General features: G+C 40.0%; 1 protein-coding gene across 1 annotated transcript; it reads right to left on the bottom strand.

Moving 5' to 3' along the window:
• Positions 1 to 283: 283 nt before the first annotated feature.
• aldh1l2 (aldehyde dehydrogenase 1 family, member L2) lies at positions 284 to 20,437 on the bottom strand. The gene is made up of 23 exons (XM_034032179.3): positions 20,073 to 20,437; positions 17,554 to 17,698; positions 15,861 to 16,095; positions 14,641 to 14,806; positions 14,294 to 14,395; positions 13,262 to 13,351; positions 10,207 to 10,341; positions 9,322 to 9,447; positions 9,010 to 9,101; positions 8,453 to 8,600; positions 7,503 to 7,622; positions 6,623 to 6,750; positions 6,197 to 6,347; positions 5,120 to 5,190; positions 4,760 to 4,865; positions 4,497 to 4,584; positions 4,288 to 4,381; positions 4,006 to 4,105; positions 3,464 to 3,562; positions 2,892 to 3,057; positions 2,417 to 2,522; positions 1,953 to 2,152; positions 284 to 935 (listed from the first exon to the last, which is right to left on the bottom strand). Exons 1-23 carry the CDS (start codon positions 20,118 to 20,120, stop codon positions 880 to 882), a joined length of 2,772 nt encoding a protein of 923 aa, XP_033888070.2. The 5' UTR covers positions 20,121 to 20,437; the 3' UTR covers positions 284 to 879.
• Between the last annotated feature and the right edge of the window lie 1,712 nt (positions 20,438 to 22,149).

Raw genomic sequence — 22,149 nt, 5'->3', positions numbered from 1 at the left:
AATTCAGTTTTTTAATACACATTCATACTTCTGCTTGTTCATTTTCCAATGTTTTGCATACCGTATCCTTGTTAACCAGTGCATATAAAAATACCGTAATAATACTTTTGCGTTATACTTGAGGGTTATAAAACAAAACTGTTACTTTTTAACAAAATTGCTGGAATGTTTAAATTGGGTCACGATGTTGCTACAAGGTTGTGTGTTAGTGGCTTCTCAATGACCTGAAGCATGTGAAGCTAGTGACGCCGGTCTCAAATAATCGCGGGTCTGCTAGCAAATATTGTAAATAAACAAGAGGCATTTACTTGAAGTTTTAAGGTATACATTCTCAATGAGTTACAGAAACAGCCTAAGAAAGTTTTGGTTGATATAAAATGTAAAATAAAATACAATGAAATAAATGATCTTGTATTACATTAATACTCAAATCATTTTTATAAATATAAAATATGTGCAGTTTGTCAAACACATACTGAATGCACGCAGACCACATTAACTGTCAGCCATCCAATTTCAACTCGGTGGTATGATGTCTTCAGATTTGGTAAATTATCTTGAGATTGCCCATTACCTGTGTTTTTGGGCTCAATTTAAAAGGAAGTTAAGGAAGGAAAATTGTGACAAAACTGTTCTCTGTTCTCAAAAATCAGTCTTTTTCCCCCAAGATTTCAGAATTAAAAATCAGTAGGCACATGGATGTAGTAGTAGCAGTGAATGTAAGATGCATCAGTTCACTCGATGTCCACTTATTTAGTTATTTTCTTGCTGTGTAAATTAACAGAGGTGATTCCTGTTAACAGAATAAGGTGCTTGAGAGAGAAATCTCCAGTTGGGATGGGTGGTTGATTTTTAGCAGCTTCTGAATGAACTCTTCCCTCAGTATTCCACAGTCACTGCTTTAGTCCTGAGGTATTCATGGAGAGCTTCTTCTCCTGTGTGGGGGAAAAGGGAAATAAGAAAATAATAAAGCTTGCTTTTTAATTCTGTCGGGGGGGGTAGAACAATTAATGTAGTTCATTTGAAGTGGAATCACAGTTAAGTCTGAAACAGTATACATAAATGGCTGGCTTTCACAGACTCTGTACATGGACCACCTCACCTTGGGTAACATTAGATAGTCCAAGATTAGTGCATATCGTGGTCTGGGAAAGCAGCCAACAGTCTTGATGTTGTCAAGTTTGACTATAGATTTACTTGTACACCAATCATCTTATGATTGCAGCAGACAAATTAAAGAAAAGTTGAATTAAAATGGGCCTCTGACAAGAACACATCGTCTCACACCCAACACCCATCTCCTAGGTAACTAGCCCGCCATTTGGGGCTATTAACCATTCCCTTTTGTAAAGTTGAATCCACAACAGTCATGGACGGTGACCTTGAAGTTATTATAACAAGGTGTAACAGGAGGAGGTGCGGGGAGGAATGTGGTGCTGATAGTAAGGGTGCAGAGCAAAATCAAATGTTTTAAGTGGGTAAATAAGGCTCACAGCAAGGTCACGTGTGCAGTATTTCATTTGCAGAAGTAGTCTTGTTATGCATATGCTAGCTTGCAAGAAAAAGAGAATCATAACTGTTCAATAACATGCAGTCAACCACACTTCTTGGTGTTGCAGGGGCAGTGCAGGTGTGAATATGTAGAAGCTTCCACAAGATGAAACATCCTTCTAGTTCTGATAAGAGCAGAAAAGCATATATCTCACTCTTTCCTGTTGAAGAAATGTCTGTCAGCCCTCACCAGAAACTAGATTTTGGGCTGATAGTAGACTTACTTTATATTGATACTGATATGTAAATACACACTTGGCGGTGTACCATTTTATCCAAGATATATTTGAGTGTCATCGTGTCAATACCCAAACATGTTAAAAGATAAAATGTATGAATACTAGTATTTTATAAAAGTGGAGTTCAGTGCTGCAGAACATTAATTAGAGTGTCTCTCTTACCAAGGTCCTTCCCAAAGCCAGACTGTTTGAAGCCCCCGAATGGTGAGGCCACATCGGTCTTGTTGTAGGTGTTTATGAACACAGTCCCTGCCTCCAGCCTCTCGCTCACATACATGGCTTTGCTGATGTCCCGGGTGAACACTCCCGATGCCAGACCGAACTCTGTGTCATTCGCCCTCTGTAGAACTCCATCCACGTCCCTGCGGGGAGGCAGCACAATTTAGTGACAGAATACAAATGATTTCCCCTGCAGAACAGCCAAAACCTAGATGTTAACATCTTGTATCTTGTGTGGGGGCCCTGATTCTGAACAGACTTTGAAGGATGTCAGGTTATTTAGATGTATCACACGCTGTTCAAGAAAGCTTCCCTTTAGTTGTTTGCTGCTTAGCCTGTAATCCCCTAGCAGCTGGCACACAAATATATTTAACAGTATATATAAAGTATTATTCCGGAAAACCTACCCATCTTTAAACTTGGAGATGACCATGATGGGCCCGAATGACTCCTCTTTGGCAAGGTACATGTGATCCTCTACATCTGTAAACACAGTTGGTTCCATGAAATAGCCTAAAAAACGAGGGAAATGTTGTCAACAGGGGAAAAGGAACTCACAACTACAGGTTTATAATGGTAAAACCAACACCTCCCACCAGCAACAGACCAACAACTGTAAACAGTATGCAGGACAGAGCTACATGGACAGATTGACAGATGGACACAGACAGGAATGTATACAGCGACAAAGAAATGGACACAATAAAAAGTGTGTGAAAAAATAAGGCAAACAGATGTATTATTTATTTTGCAATTATACTTATACCATGAGAAGTAGACTTACAGCTAGAAAAAGTATGTAAATATATCGACAGTAGACACAAAGAGTCAGAAAAGGCCTATTTTGGCACTAAATCCCTAGGTTGGATTTGGCGGTTGTACCTGGCCTTTGAACCTGCTGACCCCCATACACCAGTGTGGCTCCCTCCTTCTTCCCGATCTCGCAATACTCCAGCAGCTTCTCCATGTGCGCCCTGTGGTTCTGGGGTCCGTGGTCAGTGGAACGGTCGAGTGGGTCTCCGATCTTCATCTTCTTAACCTCCTCCAACTGACACAAAGCACACAAGGAGGCTTATGGGTTTTAGCTTTCAAACCCATGCTACTCAGCTTCTGCTGGTCAGCAGATAAGCTCTGACAATATAAATAAACCAATTAAAACTTAGTGTGGACAACCAGGCTTCCTATATAAATGAGCAACAGAAAAGAGGAAATAAAACTTAAAATGTGTTAAGGGGGCATGGTGATGCAGAAGCTAAGGCACTATTTTCCATGGCTTTCGCCTCTACAGGTTTGGGACTGATCCCCTATGTGTGTCTGTCTCAAGTTACCTCCTATGTAGGTTAGTCCACATCACTAGACCACCAGGACTGAACGACAGGGGGTATTCAGGTCATGACTGAGTGCAAAGAAGCTCTCACGACAACTGCCACTAAAGCCTGCCTATGTGAACTCACCACTCTCCTCAGAAACTCATCGTGTATAGACTCTTCCACAAACAGACGGCCAGCAGCAATACAGTTCTCTCCTTTATTGAAGAATACAGATCCCATACCCTGGGGAAGCAAAACTTTTGTTAGGGCTTGTGGAAGATCCCCCCCCAACCCCGCACCCGCCCCCGCCCCGCCCCGCCCCCCAATGCTAGCAGCCAGTACTTATAAAACAATAGCAGCAACTATTCCATTGAAAATCCGTGGAAATCAAGTACTGTAGTTCTCCTACTACTACTACACTGAGCCTAGCACAATAGTAGTCAAGACAATTTCTCATTTTTTTTCTATTGTTTTGAACTTCAAGTTGATCATCATAGGAGTCATTTCCCCAAAGCACATGGACTTGCATAAGAGCGTGATTTTCAGGTTTGGTTGCTATAATTTCTATTCAGAAATGCCAAACCCATTGCGCACCGCTGTTCTTTTATTAAGACAAAAACTGCTTCAGTGATTGTATAAATAAATAGCTGTTTCTCCAGGAGGCAGCCCCTGGTACTAGTTCTTACCATTCGCACAGCCTTGTCCAAGTCACAGTCTTGAAAGATGATGAGTGGAGACTTGCCTCCCAGCTCCAGAGACACTTTCTTCAAGTTACTCAATGCACAGCTAAAGAGAAGCAATTGTTAGCAGTGCTAATGATTGGTAAATTGGTTCATTCGTCTACCATGTGTGAAAGGATCCTTGCAAAAAAAAAAACACCTACCAAGTGTAATGTTTTCATTCACTTTGCTGGGATGGCCATCAGTTTTCCTTCATTCTGTTTCCTAGATACTGTTTCTACTTCCTACCTTTTCATGATGTGTTTCCCGATGGGGGTGGAGCCAGTGAAGCCCAGCTTGCGGATATCGGGATGATCAGACATGCGCTGCCCAACGAGACCCCCTGGAGCCAGGGAGAAGCACAGGAAACAGCAGCAGGGGCTCCGGTTAGCCCAAATCACACAGGAAACTAACAAAACAGTAAATGGAAGGCAGTTCTCACTGATAAATCCACTCACCTGATCCAGGTATAATGTTTATAACACCCTTGGGGATGCCAGCCTTGACTGTAAGTTCAGCAAACTTCAGTGCCGTCAGTGGGGTTACCTTATGAGCAGAGTACAAAGTATGTTATTTCAATTGTTACTGCAACTCCTCAAGCCCCACAACTACAAACAGCAGGAACATACCATTTTAATGGCTTTAAGATTTACTCTTTTTTTTGTACCCCTATTGCCAATGTACTCATCTGATCTGGGTGGGGTTTCCTGTATCTTCTTACCTGGGCAGGTTTAAGGACGAGGGTATTGCCAGCAGCTAAGCAGGCTGCACTCTTCCAAGCAAGCATCATCAGTGGGTAATTCCAGGGAATGACAATGGCGCATACACTGTTCCAAAACAAAAACAAAACAAACAAAAAAAAATCAAGATCCATTGTGATATGTATATTCTGTAGTTCAACACAGCTGCTGAGAGGCACGTCCGTGTATTAGTGTATGCAACAGGATGTTAACCTGCTGCATAGCTCTATTGCAGTTCCCAGCTATTAACTGCATAGCTAACCATGCACACTCCTCAAGGTGCAGGCTGTGTCTTCAGGTACTGCGCTACTGGCTCAGTTCACAAAAGCAGCAACACTTACCCCAGAGGCTCCTTTTTGGTGAAGGTCAGGTTGTGATTGGGGCGAGCCTGGTTGATGGGTATTGTTGTGCCCTATAGGAGAAAAGGAAGTCTTGTGTTGAACGACATGGGACACAAAGGCTGTCATGCTTTATAGAATTTTTCAGAGAATGCCCAGAATATAAATAGAATGAATATTTTGGGGTATATATGAGATGAAACTAAACTAAAACTGGAACAGCAGTGTGGAGTAGCGGTTAGGGCTCTGGGCTCTGGACTCCTGACCGGAGGGTTGTGGGTTCAATCCCCAGTGGGGGACACTGCTGTTGTACCCTTGAGCAAGGTACTTTACCTAGATTGCTCCAGTAAAAACCCAACTGTATAAATGGGTAATTGTATGTAAAAAAAATGTGATATCTGTATAATGTGAAATAATGTATAATGTGATATCTTGTAACAATTGTAAGTCGCCCTGGATAAGGACGTCTGCTAAGAAATAAATAATAATAATAACTTATATTCTAAACATATAGAATATAACATATATTTCTGCTTTAGTCATACTTAACTAAAAGCCTGCTGTAGCCCCTCAGCAAATTATTAACAGTAGCTGTAACACATGTGTTATAATAGAGTGCAGTGCCCTCACTTGGTCATGTTTAAACTAGAAATAGATTTTGGTGGTGTTTTATATTTAAACAGCTATATCGTGGGAAATTAGTGCTGCTGGTATAAGCCCATTGATCTTGCCTCAGGGCTATGTGTCATGAACAGATAAATACTGTGGCAGTAGCTAAAGTTCAGACCTCTAACAAAAAGCACTTGCCTTTAGTTATTATTGATTCTTTCTAATTTGACTGGATTTTACCAATCCCCTATTAGGATTTTAAATTCCTGATCAGATTTTGCAACTAGCACGAATATAAGTGAAAAAAAATACATATTTCTAAAAAAAAGGTTTATGGAAATGATCACTTGTTCTTAAGAATCTCCTTATCAGTTTTTAATTAACAATGAACAGGCACTCAGATTTTAAGGAGCCATTTTCCTGTATCTGCAGTAGCAAAGAACGTGTTTAAGTTCTTACTTCACTTCATACCTGGATTTTGTCGCACCATCCAGCAAAATAGCGGAAGGTCTGTACAGACATGCCCACGTGAGTCTTCAGGGCCAGTGTGTAGACAGCACCAGAGTCGATGGCTTCTATGGTAGCCAGCTCCTCCTGGTGTTCCTCCATCAGATCTGCAAGCCTGCGAGACACGTCACAACAAATATGAGTAGATCCTGTAAGAAAGCGATCATTGGGAACTACAGGGCAACAACTCCAAGAGGAAATGGAAATAGAGTGAAGCTGCACTACACTATTTAAACTACATTTTGTAAAAGATAAAATCAACTGTTACAAAACTACCGGTAGTAACAAACACAGTATGCACACTTAAATGACTTTTTGGGGTGCTTGTTGCCGCTACAGAAAAATGAGGTAAAAGACATTAATACTGTAAACCAGGCCCAAAGTGCTTACTTGTACAGCAGCCTGCCTCTGTCTCTTGCATTCATCTTGCCCCACGGCCCCGTCTCAAAGGCATCTTTGGCCGCTGCTACTGCCCTGTCGACGTCACCCACTGATGCATAAGACACTTTGCAAATAACCTGGCAAAGTGTTAGAATGTCATGAAATAAGCATTATATTTATTTGTTAACCTATTTACCTGGTTGGGGGGGGGGGGGGTATATAATTGGGGGAGGAATCTTATTTTCAAGGGGGCCTAGGGGGAGTATCACAACTCTCTTATACATTACAGCAAAACCTCCCAGGTATTAAGTTAGATTACTCTGCTCAACAGTGTAGTAAATAATTCCTTGGTAAGCACATATATCGCATTTGGGACACTGAAACTACAAGAGACCTTTGTTTTTCATACATTTGTAAGAGAAAAATTGTAACTCAGCGCTAAGCCCTGTTCTCGTGTTGAGGTTGAAAAAATTCAAGGATACTCTTTCTGGTAGCATGGTTTTGCAGTTTGTCATAGACAACAGTTCCCATTGAACATACAGTAAAACACCCCTCACACACACACTGGTAGAACTGCATTACCCTGAAACTAACTATACATATCAAGGTGTCAGCAGAAGTAATCTTTCATGAATAGGTCATGTTTTTTCTTTTATGTTTAAAACAGCTATGTATTGCCACTGAAAGTGTGGTTTATGTTTATGTCTTATTAAAACTTCAATATTGGGGTTTCATAAAACACTTTCCATTTTCTTTTTTGTTTGGTTAAATTTGGATTACAAAAAAAGTAGTCTAAAATAAAGGCAATTGGTAATTTGTACTTACTTTGTAATATAATTCAGGCAGATACATATCTGGCAATTGCAGATCTTTCTGAATCTCTACTTACTGATCCGTCAGTGGGGTTGACAGTGTCATAAGTCTTTCCATTCTCAGCATCCTCAAATCTTCCGTTTATAAAGCACTGATGAGGCATCTTCACAGTCATGTTATTTATATTCTTTATTACCTGAAGTACAGAGTATTAACAAGTCAGATTCCAGTGCTGCAGCTCCTTTGACTCAGATTAGAAGACAGGTTTCACATCTTAAACCCTCTAAATCTACAATGTCATTACATTTGGTAAAAGGGAATCAATAAATAATTCTTGGGGGTTAATACAAGTGAGATTAAAATAGATTTAATGAACGTTTTCATTACTGTCTGGATCATCCGCGGATTGGAGGAGCGGATGCTCTTGTTGACCAAGGGGTCATGGGAGATGTTATAAAAAGGGGACGTCGTGATGTGATCTGTTGCTTTGTGAATGGTCATTTAACGTAACCATTCACAAATGTGAAATGTGAGTGTTTTGTTTGTTTTTTGTGTGTCGTTAATAATACTGTTTGTAATTATTTGGACGGCTAACGCGATCCGGAGCTGTCGCCAAAGGCCAGCACTAAACCCGGATCAACAACACTGCACTTTTGTTGTCACTAAAGAACTGTATTCACCACGAGCACTAGAGCACGCACTGTGGACTGGTGTTTGTGTTTGTGTTTGTGTTACATGTGGGTGAACTGAAAACGGGACTATTATTATTCCGGGGCAAACCCTCAGATTATAAATAAGCAATACGTGCCGCTGTATTGCATCATTAACATTGTTATTGTTTACTGCTGTTAGCCATCAGGCATTGGATTATAAAATTAAACCTTCATTGCACCTGGATTATCGTTGTTTGTCTGATTACTGACCACCTGTACCTGCACACTGTTAACCACTTTGCCGCAATGATATACCAATCTGAAACAACTGGGTGTTAGTACCATCATCTCCTTGTGGTTTATAAAGACCTACATGATCTACGATGAGCTCCTCCTCCTTGTCCTCCCCACGCAGCTTCCTCACGATCATCTGAATGAAGTCCTCAAACTTGGTGGCCATGTAGACATCCTCATTCTGGAGCTGCAGCCCGTCACACTTCTGCTTGATCTCCTCCACTAACCTGTGGGGCGGCACCCAATGTAAGGGTGTTATATAGAAGAGATTAACATGTATTCCCCCCATCATGGTGCCTCAGCCCCAAGCCTTCGAAACAAGTGTGGGATTGCACCTGCAAGTCTGGCTAAAGGAGCTTTTTTTTATACAGCTGTCAAGTTTGCATTACATTTAAAATAATTTAGAATTATAGGAACGGAAGCTATCACAATGTTTTGAAAAATACCATTAAAGAATTGTGCAAAATTTTAAATATGCATCTTATGTCAGTCAGTCAGAAGTTTGCCAATGTTAGGCACCTTTAGAATCCAGCAAGGTACTACTGAGGTACTAAAAACAACCCTTTAATTAAGACAAAGATGGTTGTTACTTAATATCCATTTAAAAGATCATCCACACCATTGAATGAAACTCACCTGACAACATCCATTGAAGCAGCTCCTGATTTGAAGAAATCAGTGGACTCTTCTACTTCTGGAACGTTGCTTAAAATCCCTTTCCATATAGCCTGTGACAAGAGAGAACCAGAATGAGAAATGGTTAGACGTGATCAACAATGCACCTACTTGCAAAAACATTCATTCTCTTAACAAATAACCACACAGTCTCAAAATAACTAGATTTATATAATTCCAAGTCAAAGGGACTACCCTATATTCCATAACTGCATGAGATGCCTATCATCAAACTAGCAAGCAAGCTGAAAGTTCAAACTCAGTAGAGTGTACCCGGATTTGCTGAGCAGTCGTCTTCTCCTCCTCTGTGAGCTCCACACTCACACTCTCCCCGGCTGAGAAGTACTTGGCTGCTGAGATCATTTTGCCATCTTCAAACTGAAGGTTTCTCACCACGAGCTACAGAGGAAAGAAAGAGATATACATTCAGCCAATGCTGTCAGGAATGTCAGCAGGAACAGCTTTTCATGCCCCCACAACTCACTGAAAAAATGATTTCATCATATGCTTTAAAGCGCTCCAAAATCTATTTTCAATAAACCGATGGAGACCATCCCAGCAAAGTGAATGAAAACATTACACTTGATAGGTGGATTTTAAATCAATGTACTCATTTTTACAAATTTCAAAGGTGTACATCGGATTTGCTTTTGTATTTCAACTCAACAATGTTGTATTCTGCTTAGAAAAGTTGTGGTGTCTAAAGAAATATAAAAAACGTGATGTTACAAAAGCTTTGGCGTTGAACCTACGCATTTGTGTATTTAAAATACACGCCTGCAACACATAATAAAATACAACTTTCATGGTTCAGTCAGCTGGTGGTACAGTATCTTGACCAGTAACAAAAAAATATATACATTTGCAAATAAACAGGAATAAGTAATAAAGGCTTTCCACAACACATTACAAAATAAATTCAGATATTTTTCCATGACGCGTGAACACTTTCCACATTGCTCAGCACATGCCAGTGACAGTGTGAACTATCCAGGTTCTCTGGACAGGTTTCCAAGAATAAACCGGGCATAGCATTTAACAGCTGCAATACTCCCACCAGGAAAGTTGGCATTCACAATTTTCCCAGACTTATCTAGGTTTTCATTCTTTGCAGGTTCATCCTACGGAGCTGTGAGATCAAAATGAATTTGTACTTACCGCTTTCCCATCAGTGCCGAAGAGGACCAGGCCATTGCTGGTGACGAGGCCAGGTTTGGACGTTCCCTCAATATCCAGGGGCTGGCCCGTGGGCACCGAGCCACCAAGGAGGGATGAGCCGTACAGGGTAACCACCTAAACCACACAGATATGCCATCTTTACTACTGATAAACACACTGTTCCTGTAGATACAATGATATAACTACCTCAAAGACAATCAATACACAATTACTAGAGAACACACACTTCGTCTTGTGCATAAAACCTTTACTTTATTATTATTATTATTTATTTCTTAGCCGACGGCCTTATCCAGGGCGACTTACAATTGTTACAAGATATCACATTATTCTTACATACAATTCCCCATTTATATAGTTGGGTTTTTACTGGAGCAATCCAGGTAAAGTACCTTGCTCAAGGGTACAGCAGCAGTGTCCCCCATCTGGGATTGAACCCACAACCCTCCAGTCAAGACTCCAGAGCCCTAACCACTATTCCACACTGCAGCCCTTTACTTCAGAATGTACTTTATGATTTGAGTGTTTAAAGTTATGAATACAGTAATATAAATTACAGTTAAAAAATGGTTTGTCAGACTCCTCTTTAAACTAAATGCATTTCTTTAGTCCTTACGTATATTTGCCTATAAATGGTTCCCTTAGACACCCAAGGTACAGGGGCAACTGCACATACAGTATATAAAATTTGCTTTAGTTAGACCGGGAACTGTTGCAGGTATCTTACCAGCCACATACTGTATGTTAGTTGGGTACTAATGCTCAACCTACAGCTATAGACGTGTAGTAACATCTGTGTCGTTCAACACAATGGCACAAACCTAAACCGACTACAATTGATATGTCTTTGTGACAGAGAGTGAATTAATCCTAGTCAACAATCTCCCTCCTGACCTGTGAGAGCGCGGTATAACAGGAACAGCGTGCCCCGGACTGGATGGTTGGGCATTTCATTCCAGGGTCAGTTGGAAGTTGGCCATACCGAAAGGGGCCAGAGTCACAATACCAGAAGTCATCGCCTTAATGTGGTAGGCGATGTGTCAGTCATGGATTTGGGGACACGTGATTGCACTCGCTACTGAAGGGGGCGTGACTGAAAAGGAGTACTGTGTTATAAAGAAACCGGGAGTTTTTGTGTATTGTTTTGTTTCTCTATTAAACTGTTACGTTTGTCATTTATAGAAGGCTAATATCCGGGAACTGTAGCTAAACAGCCAGCAATTAAACCCGGACTACACTTCACCATTGTGCACGTATAAACCTGTAAATCCCCACTTTCACTAAGAGCACTCACTCTGGACTTGTGACCGTGTTGTGTTTGTGTGTGTCTTGTTTAGTGTCGATTATTATTTTGGTACTGAACCCTGTGGTTTACCTGCGCGATACACATTGTTGTGTAGAGCCAGGTTTTTATTTCTGGCAACCCAGCCAAATAAAGAGTCTGTTTAACTGAACTGTGTTGTTTCAATTCATTCCTGAGCAGTGCATCACCTCTACACCTGCGCACTGCAAACCACTTTGCCACAGTCTTCCTTTAAGAAAAGGCAATGAAAGAGACCACACAGATAATCTAACTCACAAAGAAAATATTGACAGGTACAGATTTCAAGGAACCAGCCACTACCAGAAAATGCAAGACACAGCAGAAACAAACAGCATCACCCGACTGCTGGCGAATAGACTGAAACAAAGTGAGAAAACTGGAATGAGCACCTGCCACAGACTACACTGCACAACTTGCTCACAGGTCAATAGTATACACAGCCACTAACCACCAACTGTGTTTACATTATGTATTGCTAAAGATTTACAGCTTGGTATATTGTTGAAACTAGGAGATCCGTAGATTTGCACAACATAAATATGATTTTGACGACTGGCAGTCTCAACCTACTCCAGTCTCACTGCATTTCAATTGACATGACCACAATTTCAAACTACACATGCGTATCAGTTTTATATGCAATCAAAATGCTCAATGAACAAAAGAACAGAGAGCAAGAAGCCATGGCTCTACTAGTAGCTTTTAGCCCATCCAACAAAATAACACCATTGTACCAGAAAAAAATATTTCCCATTTAATTCAGCACTATTGAGTGTTTAATAGTTATGGATGATTGTGATAGAAATACAGTGATTCTTGGTGGTAAATCTCCCTCCCGACCTGTGAGGGCGCTAAGTAGCAAGAACAGAGTACCTTGGATAGATTGGCCTGACAGTTCTTTCCCAGGGTTCAAGTGAAGTCGGCCAGCTAGAAAGGGGGCGGAACTCCAGTGCATGAACTCATCGACCCAGAAGGGAAATGATGTGGCAGTCGCGGATTGGAGGGGCGGCTGCACTTGTTTACCAAAGGGTCATGTGTGACGGCATAAAAGGGGACAGAGAGATGCACTCTGTTCCTTCGCTTTGGTCTGAAAATAGAACCTGGAAGGACCTGTGAGAATACCTGTGATAACATATTGTGAGTGTTTGTTTGTTTTGTCGCTAATTGTTGTTGTTTGTTATTAGAAGATAACACTTTCCGGATCCATCGCCAAGGGCCAGCACAAAACCCAGAACAACACTGCACTATTGTCACTTATAAACCTGTATCACCCACCACGAGCACTACTGCACGCACCCAGGACTGGTGACCGTGTTAGTACATTGTGGGAAGGATACGCGTGTTTATAATTTGGGACTGCAAAAAAATAAACAGGAGACGTGTATGTTAAGTTACCCGAGGAAATGCATCAGGACTATACTTTGTAATGACAACATGCACTACACATTGTTGTGTATTGCCGGGGATTATTATTTGGTCACCAGACCTGGATTAAAAATAAACGTTTGTTCCAACTGGATTATAACCTCTCTGTCTGTTCATTACGCACCGCATCAGTCCTGCAGCTGTACACAGTAAACCACTTTGCCACAATGACGCATCATTAATTGTGGTGTGCTTTCCCATGATTTCATAAGGCTTTCACTGAGCTTTACTATCACTGCTGCTTTACTACTACTACTGTGCAGTAAAGTAAAGAAGATTTCCTACCTGACCATCGATGACAGTCCATGCACCTGGAACTTTATCATGGCCTCGGATCCAGTTGTGAATGGCCTCTGCTGGTTGGTTGAAGGAGACCTAGTCAAAACAATAAGACATCAGCACACTCTATACCAGGGATGTCAATCCAGTTCCTGGAGGGCCGCAGTATCTTCTGGCTTTCATTCCTTCCGAGCTCTCAGTTACTTAATGGATCTAATTATTTGATTAATTGGACAAATTTAACACTTCTCTCCAGGCCTCACAATGTTTTATAGCTTGCCTTGAATCAAGTGCATTTTTTTAAATCATCAACTGTGAAAGACCTTGAAAAATATTAAAACATGTCCAATTGAACAAATAATGAGATCAATTAAGTTAATTGAGAACTTAAGTTGGAATGAAAACCAGAAGAACCTGCGGTCCTCGGGGACCGGAGTTTGACACCCTTGCTCTAGACCAAATGGCTGGCCATGGCACTACTGTAGCCACCAAGTTGCACAACCTTCTAGAAACCCACTGAAGACAAACAACTGTCCTCTGGCAGCTGCTACAGCGTATACATTCCTGCCATAGCCTAAAAATAGATTTTCTCGTTAGGAATCTGGGCAATGCATTACACAGTTATAAACACCCCTCCCCTCTCCCAACTCCTTGGAACTGGAGGCTGGGATACAGTTTATTCACAGACATGTACGATATCAACACAAGGCAGTCTTTGACCATGTGGCATTACTGAGCTCAATGTACCTGTGGTACATTCATACAAATCAAGGTGCTCATGGACCAATATTGTTTTCTGCTTGCACTTTTGAGGTATACTTGTACAGTTTCAGTTGAACCTATGAAACAGATATTACAAAGTGACTCAATTCTGAAGGCAAGGGCCCAGCTTTGGAAGTCTCCACCTGGACTTCTCAGCTGCCTAAAGAGATGCTCCAGCAGAATGAGGCGCACTAACATCAGATGACTTTCATTCCCTAATTGTGCTACAATGCTGAGGCCAATACAGCGCTCCCTGTGGGGTTTTCAGCCACTTACCTTGCAATTCTCCTTCTTCTGAATTCCTTCATAACTGGCTCCTTCTTCAGACTGTGGAACACGGGGAGCTTTGCCATCTGCGATAAGCTGAACTGCTTCCACCTGAAGGGGGGAATTAAATGAAATATGTGTATAATCATGTTCTATTAATTCCCATGGAGGCTGAACACATTTAATGCTGAGTCAACATTCAATGGATTTGTGCATATACAGTACAATGAAAACGGTGTATTCTTCAGTGCGGTAGTGTCATGGGATCTTTACCTTGTGTTAGAAAAAAAACATTGCACTGGAGCAAAATCTACAGGAATAAAACCTATTGAGATGAAGCATCCTGTTAGTATTACCATGCCTTTGATTCCCTCTGGGAACAGGAAACGATTGTATAGTGTGTCCACAGTGTCATTGGGCTCAACAGGACATTCCCTCTGCAGCAGGATAGGTCCTGTGTCCAATCCATCATCTGCCCAAAATATTGAAAACCCAGCCTTCTTATCTCCATGAATCAGAGTCCTGTCAATAGGGGAGCAGAGGAGAGTTAGTATAACCATCTCTAGCTACAGGATTCACCTATATGATGATATCATATATCTCTCTATTGGTAATCTATTAATCAGTCTATATTCATACCTCCCACTAGTATTGAGAAGGTGAACATCACCAGCAACATATTCTCCTCCCCCTCTTTTGGGGATCAAATAAACTTTAGATTGTAAGTATGACAATTTATTTATATAGTGCCTTTCATACAACAGTATCTAAAAGCACTTTACAAGTCAATAAAAACAAAAAATTACAATAAAGTGAATTAAAACAATAAAAAAAACATGAACATGAAAAAGTTTAAACTTAAAGCACGTCTAGGTACACACAGGGACAAAAAGCTCTTTTAGATAATCAGGTGCCAGGCCATGTAGAGTTTTGTAAGTCAAAAGTAGGATCTTATTAGCAGTTATATATCTTACTGGAAGCCAGTGTAGAGAAGCAAGCATGGGAGCTATGTGGTCACTTTTCTTTTTTTTTACTAAGCACCCGTGCCGCTGCATTTTGAACAAGCTGTAACCGTGAAAAGGCATGGTCTGGTAAACCAGCAAAAAGAGCATTGCAGTAACAGAATCTAGATGAGACAAAAGCATGAATTAGCTTCTCAGAATCCAGCAATGAAAGATCTAATCTGCAATATTTCGTAGATGATAAAAAGACACTTTGGTGACATTACGGATATGAGCCTCAAAACATAAATCAGAATCAAATATGAATCCCACATTTCTGGCCTCTGATTTGGAGTTTGAATTTAAAATTATTCAGCTCTGTTTTAGAGAAATGGCCATTTCCAGTTGTTACCAGTCAGTTCACTGCAGTTGCACTTGTTTATAGCTTCAAGACCCGAGGTGAGGTTTTTATTAAACGGATTCAGTCGTACTGTAATTTGATCCGGATTCCTGTGGAACCTTGTGCCTTGTCAAAGTGACATACCTGTGGGTAAACTTGGGTGTATTGAGAACCAGTAAGCATGCTGTCCTCTATAGAGACTGACAGATTTGAACTATGCAGAGATATCACTCACCAGTTGATAGCAGAAGCCCCTCTGTGTGCAGGCAGTATGGAGGGATGGTAGATGATGGAGCCGTGTTTGGGATGGTCGATCACGTTCATGGGGATAAACTGGCTGCAGAACGGGAGGACGTTGAGCTCAGCTCCTATAGACTTGTAAGCATTGACAATGTCTGGGATCGGCTTCCCTTTCACTCTCCACCGGGGGAACTTGAACACGGGTGTGCCATCTTTCTCTGCTGCCACGGCTGGAAGGGAACAGCATAGAATGTGTGAGATCAGGATACTTCCTGTCTGTCAGATGTTGGCCCTATGAATACCATGCAGGTGCTGTACCAGGTGACATGAGGTCAGTTGTTTATTAAAGGGACTTTAATGAAGTCTATTAAAGTGCTGTATGTAAATAGTGCTCAGAATTAAAATCATTACAATCCAGTTGAACCTACAGTGGCTGAATAACCAACTGCCTGCTGTCCTTTACCAGTTAAACTATATATTTACTGATTTTACACATGGACCTTAACATATATAAGGGATAGTTGAGTGGCATTGACCCTAGAGAAGGGAGTATAACTGTCAGCCATTTTTGTAGTTTAAAGAAGAAGAAGAAGAAGAAGAAGAACCACCACCATCACCCTGCAGACACACCAAATAAATAAAAACATACCCTAGAATTTTACCTACAGATGCCATTAGTCAGCATATTTTTCACTAGGACTAATTAAAATATATATTTCTCTTCCTTTTTGGTCATCTGGAAAAGACGGTTAAAAGAAATTGTTGAGAGCGCAGGAGATGTTGGAAATGTGTTGACATTCAGACAGAAGCAATGAAGTAGAAAATTAACTTTCACAGAACTCATTACAGCTTTTAATGATAGCCAAGGCTATCAGAAAAATACATTCAATATCAGAACAGTAGAACAGGTGATTCAACACTTATGTTGCTGTGGAAGGGACCTGTAATTGGAAAATATGAGAGGGAAAATAATAGACTGTCACAGCTGTACACCCATCTAAGATTGGGACATTACTGACTGGTTCGATGTGACCTTCACATTATCTGCTCCTGGCTGTACAGCTTTGTTTTGTTTTTGAGTTTCATTTTTGGGTTCTTCCACAAACTTTGTCTGGGTGGAATGTATATCAACGGCTGTGTAAAACTGGAACATTTAATATAGGGTTACTAAACACTGCTACTAAGACTCTGATACAACTGGATAGCCACATTCTGCAGAATGGGTGACCTTTTTAGCCTGATAAATCAACAGAGAATCCTCATCTTTTTTTCTGAACTGCTTTCAATCTAGTTAATAACTAGTTAGTTCTCTCAAAATGTGACAGTACAAGATACTGTTTTACTATAAAAATGACATTGTTTCATTTGTCCTATTTTGCAGGTAAAAACGACTCAGCTGTAAAGCAAACAGATGTCTCCATTAAAGACCAGATGGTCTCTTGTTTTACTTAGATTATTATTTTTTAAACATATTTAGTTTGACAATGTGAACTTACAGGGGGGCATCTTTGTAAGACTTTTTCAATACATTTCAAAAGGTCTTGCAGGTGAGATAACAGTAAATCAGGTGTTGTTTTGAAGACGTATCAGCTGCCCAGCCCTAGTTGTGCCCTCTGACTGCTGTTAGACAAGGCTGTACTGCTGAGGATGGTTTGTATTGCTGAGACAGCACTCAGCCCCTCACTCACCCAGAGGATCTGCCTTCCCATCCTTGTCAGGTACTGTGAACACTCCCACCACTTTGTGGCCTTCCTTCCGCAATTGGCTGTACACCTCTTGTCCGAACAGACTCTGGCCAATCAGAGCAAGTTTTAGCTTATTTTGGTAATATACCTGTGTCAGAGAAAAAAGAAAACAGAATTCTCAGGAGTTATTCCATTCCCCTCTTGATCAAGGTGAGGGATCACTTTTGAAACTGTTCCTCATGGAACATCAGTTATTTGGAGTCTGTGTCTACACACAAAAATCTGAAAAACAAATGATGTGTACATACAGTATGTGCACAACTGATAGGTGTCTAATACGAAAATGTTCTTAGCACTCTATTTGCATTACTCAGTAGGCAAATCCAAATATGCTAAATAACTGCCCCTACCTAGACAGACTGAGTGGAATGTGCCAAAGGCATTCAGAAATTCCTGAAATACAATGGCTGTGTAAGAGGTCAGTTGAATTTTCAGAAAGATCAGCACTTACATTTTAACAGGTGGAGTTCAGCTCACACAATGTTAAATATTCTGCTGTGTTCTTTAAACTAAGGGGCTTATTGTTGACCGTACTTTATTGAGTATACATGAGAACAGGACGCTTTTTTTGTTGCTGTTTTAACATATACTTATACACTACCTCGACTGGGACCTTAAAAGAGTCCCCTGAGGTTCCAACATGATTTCCAACAGCATATGTTAACATACTGGGACCTTGAAGTCCTGCCAGGACCGAAGGGGTTAAAAAGGTGAAACACACATACTGCACAGTTCCATTTCAATATTCTCTTTTTATAAATGTTTATCACTATTAATCTGCAGAGTTACCATGTTTATGCTGTGCATTTACCATAATTTACCCTGCTGGACTTTGCAATACCATGCTTTTTCTATGTTTATTACACTTGTAATAATATTTGTTTTTACAGTAAGTATAGTAATTGTATTTAATATGCATCAAAACATCTACATAGACTTACTTTATTGTCAGTATAAAAAAAAATTGCCTAAAATAAAAAAAAAAATCTCCTATATAAAATAACTCTGTATCTGTTTCCATTATCATAATAACCCTTTTACTAGCAGCTGATATCCAACAGTGGCAGCAACCTATATACAGTAAAGAGATGTAGGAGAATTGTATAGCGCTACAGTATTTATCTACTCTTCATAGATAACTTTTATAATCCATGTGCCGGATACAATAAGGCTGCATGCTAGCACAAGGTGGGAGCGTCCCTTTGGCTGGCTTCTGTAACATGTTTACCTTTCACAGCAATATATTTTACCGAAATATATTTTTCCTTGCAAAATTATTTAATAGATTTGATGAAATGTTTCACGAGAAATGCACGGCTAATACTATTCAAATACTATTAAAACTGGATATTGTAAAATACTCAACCGTCAAAAACAATCATGACAATGCACCAGACACTGAAAAACTTTGAAACGTTTGTCATTTCATTTATTTAATTTATTTTAATATTTCCACAATTTCAAAAAAAAATGGTTTACTCAGTAATCGTCGGCTAAAAACTGATACATACAATCTGTTTATTGAAACACAAAATACTTCAAGCAGCTACAACCAAAGCGATAACCTTGTTACATTGCAGCGACAAAGAATCCACTGTAACGATTCCATTGCATATTTTTCTTAGAACTATAGAGAACAAGCAACAAAATCCAGTTCAACCTAACACACACGATTTCTGCATAACTACACATAGCCGTACCGCCCAGTAATATGATATATGCTACGCACTGGCAGATTTTCAGTTCGAAATTTTTTTTTAATCACTGCTGATGCAATTCATTGGCGAAAGGATGACTCAATCTAGGGAGCCACTGTGTAGGCTACAACGTGGCTGAAATAAGACACGGAGAAGTTGATAGGTATTCTAAATACACTGGCTTTAATATAGGTGTCATTAAATGTAATACAAAAATCGTTGGTCGATGTTGCTGTTGTATATATGTGATAATATAAAACAGTAAATTATACAAGGCAACTCGCAATATCTTTTCTAAGCCTAGTTGACTTGCATATGCAGACCTGTCAAATATCCCGTATTTACCGGGAGTCTCCCGTATTTTTTTTTACCTTTCTCCCAGACATCTCCCGGCCACATTTCCTACTGTTTTTTGCTCAAAACTGTACTGTTAACCCCCTTTCTGTCAGCAAACCTTTAATGTCTGCAAAAGTCATTGCCGGTGTGTTGTTATTGCAATCCCCATCTGTACCTAGCACAGTTTAGGACCCAGGGGAGCCCTGTTTCAACCATGCATTCACTGCGCGAGGCAAGTTCACTTAGCCACTCACCTGCCTTGCAGCGCGGTGCACTTACATTTCGGCCCCTGCATACTTGGTTTCTATATCAAAGCGGAATAACAGACCATCCTTATTACAGTTGTAGACATTATGAATGGTGACAGTAACACCAATAATATTCAGCAACAGATTTAAAAAATAAATGAAAAGGAATCGGCTTACTCACAGTAGCGGTCGAGAACTTCCTAATGAACTGGTTGGCTGTCCACAACATGATGACAGTTATCAGATTCTACTTGATGTTTTTTTTCCCTGTAGAATACACACAACGCAGGGAGCTTGAGGTGTCAGACCGTGTTCACCTGCCTCAACGTATCTGCTGTATACTGCTGGTTTTGAGCTTGAGGCGTGCGAGTGTGGCTGTTATCTTCACTCCGTGTTTTCCCTGTAACGCTGTTGCTTTCTCTCGATCGTTTTTCTGTGATTTTTCTTTCTTATCTTATATTTGTGAACTCAATTATAATCCATCCCCATCTCACCATTGCCCAGCTGAGGTATTCATTTTATATATAGTTGCGTCCCATATGTACGTGCTCGAGCCCGCGTACGCATCTCCGCCCACAAGCGCTGGGTCCAGGGCTGGCTCTCTCGATTTGATTAAATAACACTTTCACTGAGCTGCTGACCCCAGGAAAATAACCAGCCCTTGTGCTTATTGCATTTCATTATTAAGCGACAGTCTGTTCATATTTAGGGTTACCAGACGTTACGGAAAAAACTGGCATTGTCCCAGTTTTCAGCCTTAATGTTTTGTCTCTGTCAGAAACAGTTAAATAGTTAAATCTACCCGGGTTTGCTATTTTGTATTTACATTCAAGTACAAAACTGTAGCAGTGTGCTCAGGAAGGTGACAGTACAGTAATGTATTATACACAAATAAAATAAAGAATTGTATGGATTACTTGTTTTATAATTCTGATTATGTGTTTAATAATTCATATTCTGTTTAACTTCCTAGACCATGGCTAGTTTTTTTTTTTAATTTAATTTTATTATTATTATTATTATTATTATTATTATTATTATTATTATTATTATTATTATTATTATTATTATCTTGGACGTGCTATCAGCCAAGTCCTTTTATGTTAGTCCCCATTGTGATTTGATTAACACAGCCATTTTTCACAGGTAATTCGCAATTATACTTATGGCTAGTTCGTTGCAACGTTTTTCCACAGTACAATGACTACCCTAGTTGCGCAGCAATCCTCTGGACTAGTGGACCTTCTTGTCCGGAAGGGGAACTCCCAACCAACGCTCTAACCTCTTTGACTGTCAAGATCTTGAGGTCATTTACTTACAATTGTTGGCTCAAGTGCAAGAACATAATCTAAAAAATTATCAGTTTGTCCCCAACCACAGAAGGCTGAGAATGTTCCTGTCCCTGACGTATCAAGGTATCGAGGTTTGAGGTAATGAAGTGAGTTACGGGTAAATAAGTGAGCATGGCTTTAGGTTTAGGCCTACATGACTTAGGGTGATAATATATTTCTTTAAATCGGCAAACATTTGTTGTTTGTTCTGGTTTAAGAGTCTTGTTACACTCCACTGTAACCATCCGTGACAGTGATCTCAAATCTGTAGACGGTACAAGGGAAGTCATTTTTTATTTATTTATTTATTTAAAGACTAGCATGAAAGGCATTATATATCAGACTAAGGCTCCACTCCTACTCCCCAGTTATTAAAATGATAATTATTTAATGTATAAAATGCAAGGCAAAGATGAGAATGGTATATTACAGAGTAAACTATATGCACCCTGTAGCTATAGCTATTACATGACAAACGTTTGGGTATTTATTTTTTAAGGTCCTAGATTTAAAAAGCAAAAACAAAAAGTGACATATGTGTTGTTTCTGCTCTGGGTCTGGGATAATACAGGATAACAGGATTTGAAATTCCAATTTTATAAAAATAATATTATGGCAGAGAAATGCCACATGTTATATAATGAATAACAGAACAGTCAGCTCCTTGTTGATGTTTGTCCAGACTAACCAAATGTTTGACATCTTTCTTAAAGAAATCAGTTTTACCTTATCTAATCGGTGCAATGTCCCTGTGAAAACTGGAATGAGAGGTCAAGGACAGAGCCTAACTGTAGAAAGAAACAAAAACAGAGTATTCTTCCATTAAAAAAATTTCCCAGCCACCCTGAGCATGCAGTCTTGGAGTATTTTGTGTATACAGTAAGATCTAGAAAATTGTAAACTTGTGAACTTTGTTTTTAGACCTTT

This window comes from Acipenser ruthenus, chromosome 14, assembly GCF_902713425.1.
Source record: "Acipenser ruthenus chromosome 14, fAciRut3.2 maternal haplotype, whole genome shotgun sequence".
Classification (NCBI taxonomy): Eukaryota; Metazoa; Chordata; class Actinopteri; order Acipenseriformes; family Acipenseridae; genus Acipenser; species Acipenser ruthenus.
The sequence above is the reverse complement of the archived record's forward strand: the minus strand, read 5'-3'. Positions and strand labels throughout refer to the sequence as shown.